Raw genomic sequence first — 13,733 nt, forward strand, 5'->3', positions numbered from 1 at the left:
TAGGCTGAGGAACATGGACTTGTCTCCTGTCATGTGTCTTGAGCAACCGCTGTCTAGGTACCATGATCTTTGCTTTGGCACTGCTCTTAGACATACCTGCATTATTGACATTTTTAGATTTAGGTACCCATTGTTCTATGGGTCCTGGAAGGTTAGTACTTAAGGCTTTACTCTTCACTTCTTGTACCTTGTGCTGTGAGTTGGGTTGCTTCTGATTAGCCATCACCTTAGGTTTTGGTACTTCAGAAGCAGTAACTGTCTTCTTCTGAAACTTAGACTTCAGAACCCCAGATTTTGGTTTCACCAGACTCTGAGGAATAGGTTCTGATCTTTTCAGGATCCTAACCTTTGAAGTTTTGGAATCAGATTTGATCATAGCCTTTGACTTAGAGTTCTTTGGCTTTGAAGTAATCTTAGCCTTAGAACTAGAAGCTTCAGGTTCTGATTGAACAACAGTTTCCAACTCAGCCCCTTCTGGTACAAAGAATGTTTTCAGACCTTCCTTGATGCATTCACAACAAGACTTTAGATTGGTTTTCTCCAGTTTCACTTCTGGAAAGCCAATTCCTCTGCCATTGTTCTTGTAAATGCTATAAATCATAGAAGCCACTCTGCTTCTGTCAATGCCAGATATAATGAAGTCTTCAAGAGCAATTTCATGATTACTTAAAGGTTTTTCATTACACTTTTCTTGTAGCTTCTGACATAAGAACCTGAGCTGATCTTCATATGTTTTACACATGAAGTCAAAGCCCCTAAGTCCCTGTTCAGAAGCTTTCAGATCCAATAGAGTTGATTTTTGCTGTTGTACCAAATCAGCATATTTTTCTTTTAAATCCTTCAACTCATTGGTTCTTACTTCAAAATGTGTAAGAAGTTCTTTAAGTGACTCAACAAGTTCATCTCTGGGAATTTTGGAATATACCTCATTTTCATCTTCTGAGTCTGAATCTGATCCAGCTTCTGAAGTTGCTGTTGCTACCAACCCAACAGCTACCTTTGCATCTTCATCAGCTTCCTCTTTATCAGATCCAGATTCACTACCCAAATCATCCCAGGTTGCCATTAAACTCTGCTTAATCTGCTTCTTGAGTTTGCTTGGTTTGAAGGTAGACCTCTTTGACTTGTCCTTTGACTTTTCTCTTTGAAGATCAGGGCATTCAGCAATGAAGTGACCTGGCTTCTTACAGTTGAAGCATCCCTTCTGATCTTCTTTCCTTGAGCTTCTGGAGTTACCCCTTCTGGAGAGAAACTTTCTGTTCTTCTTGGCCAGATATTGAAGTCTGTTTGAGAGCATGGCCATTTCTGCAGCATCTGGTTCAGAATCTGAACTTGACTGTTCTTCCTCTTCAGATTCAACCACTTTGAGAGCTTTTGATGACTTGCCTTTGGATGGAAGAGCTATTGATTTACTCTTCTTAGTAGACTCATGTTCATTAAGACTTAACTCATGAACTTTGAGAGAACTAACAAGATCTTCGACACTTAAAGTGTTTAAATCTTTAGCTTCCTCAATGGCAGTCACTTTTGGTCTCCATCTGGCAGGTAAGCTTCTGAGTATCTTGCTTACATGATCAGAAGCAACATAGCTCTTCTTTAGAATCTGTAGACCAGAAACTAAGGTTTGAAACCTTGAGTACATCTCCTCAATAGTTTCATCATCCTTCATTTTGAATAACTCATACTGATGTACAAGCAGGAGAGCCTTTGCTTCTTTGACCTTCTTGCTCCCTTCATAATTTGAACAGAGAGAAGCAAACATAGCTTTAGCAGTGGATTTGTCACTCATCTTCATGTATTCTGCTTTGGGTATGGCAGTGACAAGAGCTCCTCTGATAATATGATGCTTCTTGTAAAGTTTCCTCAGTTCTGGAGTATGTTTCTTTCTATCCACAGCAGCTCCTTCTTCATCAAGGACTAAACCACCAACGCCGTCTTCCAGAATATCCCACAATTCTTCATCTAGGCTCATGATGTAACTGTAAAAATTGGTCTTCCACCAAGAGAACTCTTCAGCATCTCCATTGAACTTTGGAACTTTTCCAACACTGGTTTTCTTACTATCACTATAATCATGTGAGACATTTTTATAGCTAGTATCACCATCAGGAGGAGGAGTAGTCATGTTTTTCTCAGATCTTTGACTGTTGCACGGTTAAGTGATACACAACAGACCAAGGCTCTAGATACCAATTGAAGGTGAGAAAAACACAAGAAGGGGGGTTGAATTGTGTTTTGAAAAATTCTTCGTTTCTCTAAATAACTGAATACACTGATCAGAAGCTAAGTGAGACAGCTTCTGAAGTGATGATCAGAATCTAAATGCAGCGGAATAAAACAGAGAGAGAGAAGAAGAACGACACAAAGCAATTATACTGGTTCCTTCCACAATCCGGAAGTAGTCCAGTCCCCCTTGCACTTCCAAGGAGATTTCACTATGAGTAATATCTGATTACAAATGCTCAAGCACACAAGCAAGAGACTTCCAATGCTCAAGCACACAAGCAAGAGACTTCCTTTGCTCAAGAACACAATCAAGAGACTTCCTGCTCAAGCACAACTGCAAGAGACTTCCTAACTAAACAAAATTACACAGAAAATTGTTTAAGGTTGAACACTTGATATACAATCAGAGGTGCTCACAATACAAATCAGATACAGACTCAATGGACTTAAGAATTTCTAAGATATGACTTTGAGACACAGAAATTCTAAGTGAATGCAGAACAATTTCAGCAGAGGTTTGGTACTTGTGAGAATCTTGTGAGTCTTTCGTTCAGCGTTCTTGCATTACCAATTTCTCTAGGTCTTCACTCCTTTATATAGAGGTGTGAAAGAGACGTTGTGAAATTGCCAGCACACCAAAGAGTCGTTGTTGAAGCTTGATCTTTCACCAATGATCTTTTGCCTGATTTGGTTGTTGTCCTATGAAGAACAAATTTGAAATCCATTCCTTATCCAAAGGAACATCTATGCAGGCGAGACCGTATTCTGGAGCTGTTTTCTTGTCTTGAAGTGCAGACACAAAACAGAGTAGTGGAGAACGTGGTTGTACAATTCGTACAAAGTACAATGTCAACGCTTTCGTCCAAATTGCAAACACACACCTTCAAACACCTTTGAAATGACCGTTGCAAGCTCCACTAATCCTTTGTTTGTGTTTTCGAATCCAATAGACAGCTTTTGCATTGATGATTCTTCAATTCTTGATTCTTTGCAAATCCAGTTGATATTCAGCTTCTGGTGAAATGGCTTCTGATGAGGCAGCTTCTGATGATGCAGCTTCTGATGATGCAGCTTCTGATGATGCAGCTTCTGATGATGTGACTTCTGGACCTCTTGTCTTCAGGAGCACTATTCTTCAGGAGCGCTATTTCTTCAGGAGCAGCTTGACTTCAGGAGCGCTTTTTCTTCAGGAGCAAGTTGCCTTCAGGAGCGTCCAAGCTTCAAATTTTTGTTGTTTCCATAGCTCTTTATTTGCTCATTCAGAACCAATGATGATGTAACTTTATAATTATGGTCCTGTACACTTGAACAAATATTAGCTAATCCAATTTACAATTTTTAATACCTTGTTATCATCAAAACTCTTTAAGGTTTATTGTTAAACACATTTTGTTCCAACAAAAATAACAAAATATATTTCTACACCAAATAATATATATATTTCTACACAAAATAACAAATATATCTCTTCATCAAATAACAAATATATTTCTACACAAAATAACCCCACAACTTAATATTTATTTTATTTTCGAATCTTATTTTATTAAACAATAAAATAAGTCACAACGTCTCATAAATTTCTCTAAAATCATATCAATCACATAAATCTTATAAATCACACTAATCATATAAATATATTCTAAAACTCATTTAAAATAATTAAATAAAAAGGAGGGCGTTACAGTAACACTCGTACAATCCAACACCAAAAGTGCATGAAGAAAATAACAATTAGAATTAACTAAAATCGGGGAGAAAGGAGCATCAAATCCTTTTTGGGTAATAAATCTGCACAAGAGTTGGCCTCTCTAAAACAACGTTGAATGGTGGCGGACCAATCTTGAAGATTGAGTAAATTAAGAACCTCTTCCAAAAGAGGTTTGAGGTAAGAGATGGTGGTTGAACGGTTGAGAACAGCAGTTGCAATAAGATTAGAATCTGTTTCAAAAATGACACGATCAACGTGAAGATGGCGAGCAATACGCATAGCATGCACTAAACTCCACATCTCAGCACCTTGGGAATTATTGCGGCCAAGGTTGCAAGAAAAACCTTGTATTAGACTACCATGAGCGTCTCTAAGCACACCGCCACAAGCCGAGAAACCATTCCTTCTGTAATGAGCTTCATCCACATTAAATTTAAGGGTCCTTGCAGGAGGGGGCTCCCATTTGATATGAATAGTTGAACCATTGCTCTGCATGTAAATCGCAGGTTTAACAATACTCTCGACAACCATTTGCACTTGGCTAGCTATATAAAGGAGCCAATTTTGTCGGAGAAGAGTACTGGTTGAACACCAATTCGTTGCGGTCCTTCCACAAAGCATTGATAGAAACACCAGAAAAGGTCACCCAACTCCATGGTGTATTTCCAATGTTTTCATTGCCAAGGTTCCATTCAAGCCATGACATGAGACCCAGACTAAAGAATTTAGCCCAATAAATAATTAGGCTTGATGATCAGGGGGACCAAAAATTCCATCGCCTCGTCACAATCTCTTAAGACATGCATCATAAATTCAGGTCCATGTTGACAACGAGGGCCACTATTGTCATCTGTCATATTGATTTTTTGTCTCGCCTCATTAGTCATAAGTCTCGCATGTGCTACTTTCCAAAGAAAAGAATGGACCATGTTGGGACCTTTCCATTTCCAAACTAGCTTGAACAAATGAGAATCATTTCTCCCATTTAGGTTTTTTTTTTTTGAAGAAGCTAAATTAACCCATCTAAATTGGCACTAGGGAGAATCAAACATGAAACATCGAGGAGGAACACACTCCAAGGTCCCAAGCCAATACCATTAGGCCAACCCAAGTGGGTTTCTCCCATTTAGGTTTTTATCCATGAGAAGAGTATAAGCCGAGTTAAGAGAAAATTTACCATCGGTAGAAGCACTCCAATTTGGGAAGTCTGAATGCAACTATGTGGATGGGGATTTGGTAGCCGAGATTTTAATGCAAACATCTTCAGGCAATAGTTGGTTAGGTCTCTCCCAGTTTCACCGTATGACGTGATCGTAAACTGTACATGTGGCACATCTACGTGGACTGAAGGTTCTATCACATCATATAAAGGTAATTTGGCTAACTTTTTTTTGTTTTTTTCTTAAAAATATGTGTGATTATTAGAATAAGCAAATACCCTCGTAAGGTTTAACACTTATTTGCAAATACTTCCTCAAATTTAAAACTTATATAGCAATAATTGGGTTCATCCATCATAAAGGTTGTCTTTAGGGCATCCCTTATACTCTTGAGGATTTGGTTGTATCCTGATTAGGAGTTTAGAAGGGTTGTTAGACCAAAATTGGTTACAAACACCTATTGTTTATAAGAAAAATTGTTCATAAGAAAAATAGGGTTGTTAGGCCATAAAGACAAGACTTTGTATTTGGATCTTGAAATCCTTTGTACCAAGTGTTTGATGCAAGACACGTCACTGATGCAAAGACCTTTTTCTACGAAAGGAAATGATGTTCTAACTTTTAAAGTTTAGAAAAATTATTTAAAAGCATCATTAATGGAAATAAATGATTGATTCATTGACTACATTTCATCAAGATGACTACAACAATTAATCAAACATTCAAAGACAAGGTTCTATTCAACAACAATTTACTAAATTGTTGTTTATATAAATGACCTGGATTGATGGAAGAATGTCGCAGGCCTACAACACGTAGATACAATGCATTGCACCATGTTTATATTCATTCTGTATTGTATACCTTGTCTAGAAATTGTCACATAGAAACAAAAAAAGATTTACATATAGTGTATTCTTCTTAAATTTGTTTACTACTCTTAGAGTTGTGTAACACAATATGTTTGTAAAATATAGGACTAGGTTGTCTTATCAGCTGTTGTAATCAAGTTTTGATTGTAGCGATAAAATCCCTTAGAAGTGAAAAAGGTTAGACGTAATCCCAGATTGTGGGGTAAACCAGAATAAACATATGTGTGTTCTCTCCTTTCCTCTGTCTCTTTATTTTCTTAATTTTCTGATAGTGTTTATATCTTCTGGACAACGGTCTTCACAGTGGTTTCGATTGCTAACTGATGTGATATGAGTTTTGGGTTGATTCTTAGCATGTCATAATTATCACAGTCTCCTCTTTGGGAGGCATGTGAGATCATTATTTTATGTTATTCTACATATCCATTATCCTTGCCTTGAGTCTTTTCACCTGGGCTACTAATATAATGTGGTGAATAACTTTGAGTGTTGTGAGATCAGACGAATGACTTTAGTGTCATGCCGACTTTGGGATGGTATGCGACTACAGCTTTTCTGACGCCTAGCAAGTGACGCGTCATGTTGAGCTTTTATCGTGGCGGCATGTTGGTGAGTGGAAGAGGGAATTATTGTGGTTCCTCCTCATTCGCAAGTCTTGGAGTCTAGATACTTCATTGTAGTTACTGTTTCTGATCCTGACATTATTGTTGGCTAGCTCAAGATTATGGTGATTGTGTTTATTCTTGAAATCATCTGATTAATTTTATCACGAAACCTTGAGGCATAGGTATTAATTTTATTGTGACCCCAAGTTAGGCGCCAATGTTCTTGGATGAACAAGACTGGTTGACCTCCTAAGCAGGAGGTATGTCTTGACATTGTTGGTATAGTCCACCGCAACTGATCATACACTCATTTTATTAACAAAAAGGGTTTTCTTGCAAAAGACACTTCAATGCCAAAGTAAGTATGGAGTTGTAACGCCCGTCGTAAATTATTTAATTATTTAGAAATATATTCATATATATATATATATATGATTTATGAATTTAAGTGATTTATGAGATTTACGTGATTTTACGAGAGATATATGATTTATCTGAAAATTATGTGATATATGCGATGTTATGATTTTTAGAGATGTTATGAGGTGTTGAGACTTATTTTATTATTTAATAAAATAAGATATGAAAATAAAATAAAAATATTAAAAGTGGGGCTGTGTTGTGAGATGAGTAAATTAGTAGTGAGAAGAGTAATATGAAAAGATAAATAGGCAGACATAAGTTAGTAACACAGTACGTACGTTTTTGGAGAAAAAGGGAGAAAAGTCAGAAGAGGAGAACAAGAGAGAGAGGACTGCGATTTCTGCAATTACCAGGTAAGGGTGAAACTAACTTTCAATACTATTAAGGGTATGATTCTGAAAAATGATTTTTAGCATGATTAGGTTGAGTTTTGGTGAGAATTAGGAATTAGGTTTAAGACCGATTTTGATGATTGACCCGTGAAAAGATGTTAGATTGATGCAAAATTAGTGTACAGACCTTAGATATTGCCTAGGGTGATAATTAGATGCTATTTGAATGAAAGAATCATGAAGATAGGCGAAAAATTGTAATTTTTAGGTTTCTGGCCGTACTGACATTCATCGCTCGCAACTGCGAGCAGGAACACTCGCAATTGCGAGCTAAGAACCCCCGCTCGCCACTGCGAGCAACGCAACTCGCAACTGCGAGTAACCTGTAAGCTCGCCCTTGCGAGCAAAGTGGCTCGCCATTGCAAGCAAGGCCTTAGGAGTCCAGAATGCACGCTTTGCTCGCCGTTGCGAGCAAAGTTACTCGCCACTGCGAGTTAGGCGGTTAGTTGCCCAAAATTGTTCCGATGTGATCCTTTCGCATGTGTAGTCATGAGTTGATCTTAGAAGTAAGAATGAGGGTTGTTTAGGATACTTTCAGAAGTTTCAGAAGTCTGTTTAGGTGACTGAGATTAGTAGTGATGATGTATAGTATTATTTATGATACTTTATGATGATAAGTTGATATGATTCATTCCCTTTAATGATGATATGTTATTTAAGCACTGTTACATGCTGTAATTGTTGTTGTTTGCTGCTGTTGATTGTTAATGTCTTGAAGTTGCATGAGTCGATCTAAGTTGCAAGAATTTAAGAAGTTGTCCATGATTATGGAGTTGTATAAGATGTTCACGTTGTTGTCTAAGTTGTAGGAAGATTGAGTCCATTGCATACTCATTAAAGTTGGGGGCTTTAGGCCCGGCAGCCTTGTGCTCAAAACTACGTTGGGGGCTTTAAGTCCAACAGCTGTATGCTCACACGTTAGAGTGCCTAATTACGCTCATTTATGTAGTTGATTGGTACCACATGCATTTGCATATCAAGAAGTTTCACGATGGTTTAAGTTGTTAAGTTGTTAAGTTGATAAGAGTTGCATTGTCAAGTTGAGTCGTATTGTCGAGTCAAGTGTTAAGTTAAACATGATATTTAATGATGATGATATTTGATGATGGTATTTGATTATGAAATGATAATATGTAAGTGATAACTGTTTGATATGTTAATAATGTTTTATGTTGCTAAATGCATTTTAATGGATTATATGCTTAATTTATTGACTGTGAAATCTCACCCCTTCTGCTTGAAAATGTTGCCCTTCGTATGGGTAACTTGCAGGTAATAAAGACTAGAGGCGTACGTGAGTGGACTCCTCACATTTTGTCAAGGTGCTCTGATACGTAACGGGATGGGGGCTTGCTTTTACTTCTGTTCCTTACGTGTCTTATGAACTTTTTATGAATAAATGTCGAACAAAAACTATGAGATTTCTGAAGAGGCCTGCGTGCCAAGACTTTTATCATGTTGAACTATTTTCCGCTGCGTAGTTTCAGATTTTTGATGTTGAATTTTGAAGGATAATTATTATTATCTGTCTTATGACTTTCAAGATTTATGTGACATTCCGTTTATGACTTAAATACTCTGATTTATGATGAAATTTTTTATGTTGGGAAAACGGGGTGTTACAGATGCTAATAGATAACAAAGTCGGTATAAAAAGTGAGATGATCATACATGAGGGCAAGTCCGCTATTTATAATCATGTATTATGATGATATGCTAAATGTTGTTGTTATTCTTGCTCATACAATTTGGTGTAGACCGTCATGGATGTAATTGGATTTATTGATAGTAAGTGATTTCGAGATAGGCGTGTATGCCTACCCAATTAAAATGAGACTCTCTTTTAGTAGGAATAACCAAGTAATTATGTGATAGTTTATTGGCGTCTAAGGTGGTGAAGTACGTTGGCTCTCCATTTGTTTCTTATGCGAGGTGGTTCATAAGGTGGCTCATGAGGCATTATCTTGTCTTGTGTGTTGTTCCGAGACGTGAGGTCTCTTGAGGTGGTGCAGAAGGTAAGATCTTGCTATGCACTGTGTTGTAAGACGAGGTGGTCATCTCAGATGGACTTGGATCTAGTCTCTTATTGGGCCTTTCCTGCCATGTGTCTTCATAGGCTTTCTTCGTAGACGACTTAGATGATGATTTGATATCCGGAAGTTGTTATTTGGAATGGTGGCAGTGTAGTGATGATGTGGTGTGTTTTCTTTCTTCTTGTTCATGAAGATGAAGGAGAAGATGAGAGGAAATGAAATTAGGTGGTAGAGTTCAATTATCAAATTCTATAGTCACCCAAGAACCAATGATTTTCTTTTTTAACTAAAAGATTAATTTGTTAAAATTTAAAAAATTAAAGAGGTATTAGGTTGACTACCTGTAATGTTGGATTGTTGGACCACCTCAGACGTTTTGGTAATCACTTTTAAGAATATTGCATCTGTTTGTTACGATCTTTTTAAAAAAATTAGAATTAAATTTATACTCCTCTCCCTTATAAGATGCTTGAATTAGAACACCCTCCCTTAATAATTAAATACGCACTACACTTTAATATATTTTAACATAAATAAATATTTTTATGATATATATTAATTTTGAACCACCATTTAAGAAAAATCAATTGATTTTTTTTATAATTTAAATGTCAATGATAATTAAATTTAAATATTTTTCTATTAATTTTATAATTTAGAGTATAAAATTAACTTTTAAATAACCATGCTTTATTTTCTTTAGTAATTATTCATATATTTTAATTTTATTTTGGGTTATTTCATATTTTATAATAAGTTTAAAACTACATGTTAATGAGATTGCGAATAAAAAATAGCGAAAAATATTTATTCAATTTCTTATTATATTAAAATAGATCCGCAATACTATTTTTTCCGAAGTGTGTTAGATAATATTTTTTTGCTAGATTATTAGAAATAAAAAAAATATTGAGGAGTAAAGTGTAGATTTTAACATAAGGGAGGAAGAGAATGTAATTTAAGCTTATCTTAAGGGAGGGGAGTGAAAAGTTTTATAATATGTTTTGAATAAGAGGGGAGAAAAGTGTAATTTAAACATCTTTGAGGGGAGGGTATATTATTCTTATATGAATTAAGTTTGTTTATGTAAAAAAATAAATTTACTTTTTGATCAGAAAAAAGTGAACTGAAACATGTACAAACAAGTAAACACGATGGTGTTTCTCTTGAGTTATTACACAAGACAATGAAAATCTAGTACCAACTCAGTTTCAGTTCTAGATCTGGTTCCTTTCTCAAACCAAACAAACTTTTTTACTTCAACGAACCTAAATTTCCTGTGTCTTAAACCACACGTTCTTCCTTTCTCACTAAAACCGCTTCAACACTCGCGTACACAGTTTCAATTTTTCCCGAATTTCATTCCCAACAACAATAATCTCGTTTTCATTTCCATCTTCAAAAAATCAACACGTGTTCCAACACTCTTATATACACTTTCACTTCTTTCTTCCAACAACTCTAACGCCGTTAGGGTTTTGTTGTAAGAAACAATGGATTACAACAGAGACGGCAACGTCGTTCAAATCATCACCACCGGCGGCGGAGCCGCCGATAGCTGGTCAACCGACCAAGCTGACTGGGCGACGGAAGATGAGTATCGTTACTGGAACGGAAACGACGCCGGCGGTGAAACAACTCCGTCTTCAAATTCACGTGCAGGAAGTGAGCCGCCGAGTAAGAAATCGAGAAGCAATTCGCAAGATGGTGGTGGTGGCAGTGGAGGAGGATCGAATCGCGCGAAAGCGATTGGGAAAATGTTTTTTAAGACGAAATTATGCTGCAAGTTTCGTGTGGGGACATGTCCTTATATAACGAACTGTAATTTTGCTCATAGTGTGGAGGAGCTACGTCGGCCGCCGGAGAATTGGCAGGAGATTGTGGCTGCTCATGAAGAAGAGAGGAGTGTGATTGAGCAGCCTAGGGAGGAGTTTCAGATACCGACGGTTGGGTCGAGTACTTTTGTAGGGGAGAGTATGAATAATAGGTCTTATAAGGGGAGACATTGTAAGAAATTTTATACTGAGGAAGGTTGTCCTTATGGGGATAGTTGTACTTTTCTTCATGATGAGCAATCGAAGAATCGTGAAAGTGTGGCGATTAGTTTAGGCCCTGGTGGTTATGGTGGTGGTGGTGGTGGTGGAGGAGGAGGTGGTGGGAGTGTTGGTAGTGGTGTTGGTAGCGGTAGTGGTGTTGTTGTTGTTGCGGCTGGTGCGGCCGCGGTTGGGAATGGACCTAATTTGAAGCCTTCGAATTGGAAAACTAGGATTTGTAATAAGTGGGAGATGACTGGGTATTGTCCCTTTGGTAACAAATGCCATTTTGCTCATGGTGCTACAGGTATGATAGATATGATCCATTTTGATGATTTTGTTATGTGAATTGGATTAAAGATTTTAATATTATGGTAATTGAGGTGATTATGTTGTGTTGATATGATTATAGAAAGTGCTATTAGAATTGGAAAGTTATAAATAGTTTGTGTTGTGGAGTTGTGGCAGTGTTTTCTTACCATTTGGATACAATTTTGGGAATTGATGTTAGATTCTTTTTATCCATACAAGATTGGTTTTTTCTTCATTTAATATGGTCTGTTACAGCTTTGATTTCTACTATTTTGTTTTAATGAGTACCCTGCATTGTCCCTAGTGTCAATTTTGTTTTGGTTGATGCTAAGGCAGAACATAACATTTTGATATGTATGTGAATGTGGTGTTTCATTGAGCATAACATTTTGTTTGTAAGTTGCCGACTTGAGTAATCTATGCAATTTTTTTGTATAAAAGTAATTACATTCTAGAGAAGATACACACGATAGTAGAAATGCACCTTCCTTATGTTTTGCACAATGAAAAACATAAACAACTAAGTTTACAACAGAGAAGAACTCTGAAGACGAAACTGTGCAAATTTCCAAGTGTTTTTTGGTTTACAGTGCTTCCTTTTTTGCGATTACTTTTCATATGCCTTGTATGCTTCAAATTCAAATGTCTAAGCCTTCACTTTCTGATTAAGAAAAGCGCTGACTTCAAGAGATAAGAAAAGAATAGTTTCATGAGTGGTGGGTTCAGAATGAAAGATGGCAGCTTAGATCTAATCTGTGTTGTCAAATAGCAGTGCTACAGCGCTATCGTGTGGCAGAATTTTAATAAATTGCTATTGTTCCACGAATATGCGATTAAGTACAAAGTGTTGTCAAATAGCGTCTATAGGATAGCACAGTACGTAGTGGAATTCGAACAAATCACTCTCTTTTTGTGATCCGCAATCGGCAACATACTTTCATTGCTTTGATGTTTGGCCTTGTTCATTATGTGCATGTTTGGATTGACGGCGAGTTTAGCGAAATCGCGGTGGCACTGTGATTTTGTTGAAACTTCAAAGTGTAGATTTTGTCTAAATCGCAGTGAGTTGCCATGATTATGTCATGCCAGTCTCACCGTCGATCCAAACATGCACATATACATTTTCAAAAACATTTTCTCAGATTGATACACGAGTGTTTTATTGGCTTAAATTGATTATCTGTCGGAATGATGTATAACTTATTTTTATATAAACTTGTCTTTGATATTGTGAGTTTGTGACTGCAGAATTACACAGATATGGAGGTGGGCTTATGGAAGGAGAAAGCAGAGACGGTGTTTCTGTTGTTGCGTCTGACACAAAACAGGGTGTACCTTCCAAAACTCATGCTGATAATGTGGTTGCATCAAATCCTCCTACTGGTTCAGATGTTTATCATCTTGGAGTCCCTTCACAAAGACCTTCCATTGTGAGTCAGAGGCCAGGACAGAGAGCTCATCAGAAGTGGAAAGGTCCCGATAAAATCAGTAGGATATATGGCGATTGGATCGATGACTTCGAATAGAGCTACAATATTATATTCCCAATCTTGGAAACATGGAAAATGGCTGACGATGAGGGCTTATGTATTGCCATGTAGCTGAAAACGTCATGATTTCCAGTTCCCATCTTGTTATATTATCTAATAATGTCTTATGATCCGTAGTTTCCAGCATTGTAGCACTTTGTTCAATTCACAGATAATTGTTCTGTGGATTTATGTTCGGTGAAGGATTCATCTTTTCTTTTCAAATTTTTGCTTCTGAGTTTTGAATGTAACAGCGGCATCCTTGTATGTGCATCAGATCGTGTCAGACATAATTGTTCTTTTGTTACCCCATGTTGGATCTAATTTAAGATTCCGGTTTCTATTTTTATTGTTGTTTTTTTTTCCTTGAAGGATGCTATTAATCGCGAGGTAACATTTCACGACAACATCACGAACATGAGTAAAATGGACAATAA

General features: G+C 36.9%; 1 protein-coding gene across 1 annotated transcript; it reads left to right on the top strand.

Annotated features, from left to right (window-relative positions):
- Positions 1 to 10,590: 10,590 nt before the first annotated feature.
- On the top strand, positions 10,591 to 13,645 carry LOC146900096 (Zinc finger (CCCH-type) family protein). Its single transcript, XM_085732464.1, has 2 exons — positions 10,591 to 11,762; positions 13,016 to 13,645. The coding sequence occupies exons 1-2, from the start codon at positions 10,916 to 10,918 to the stop codon at positions 13,291 to 13,293; spliced, it is 1,125 nt and encodes a 374-aa protein (XP_085588590.1). The 5' UTR covers positions 10,591 to 10,915; the 3' UTR covers positions 13,294 to 13,645.
- The last annotated feature ends 88 nt before the right edge of the window (positions 13,646 to 13,733 follow it).

Source organism: Medicago sativa, chromosome 8, assembly GCF_051527215.1.
Source record: "Medicago sativa cultivar Bolivia chromosome 8, Bolivia_mono, whole genome shotgun sequence".
Lineage (NCBI taxonomy): Eukaryota > Viridiplantae > Streptophyta > Magnoliopsida > Fabales > Fabaceae > Medicago > Medicago sativa.

What these genes read in the sequence shown, in the direction of transcription:
- LOC146900096 (XM_085732464.1), top strand. Translation starts at nt 10,916, where the DNA reads ATGGATTACAACAGAGACGGCAACGTCGTTCAAATCATCACCACCGGC. An exon ending in TTTTGCTCATGGTGCTACAG is followed by an intron (nt 11,763 to 13,015) that starts GTATGATAGATA and finishes TTGTGACTGCAG; the next exon opens with AATTACACAGATATGGAGGT.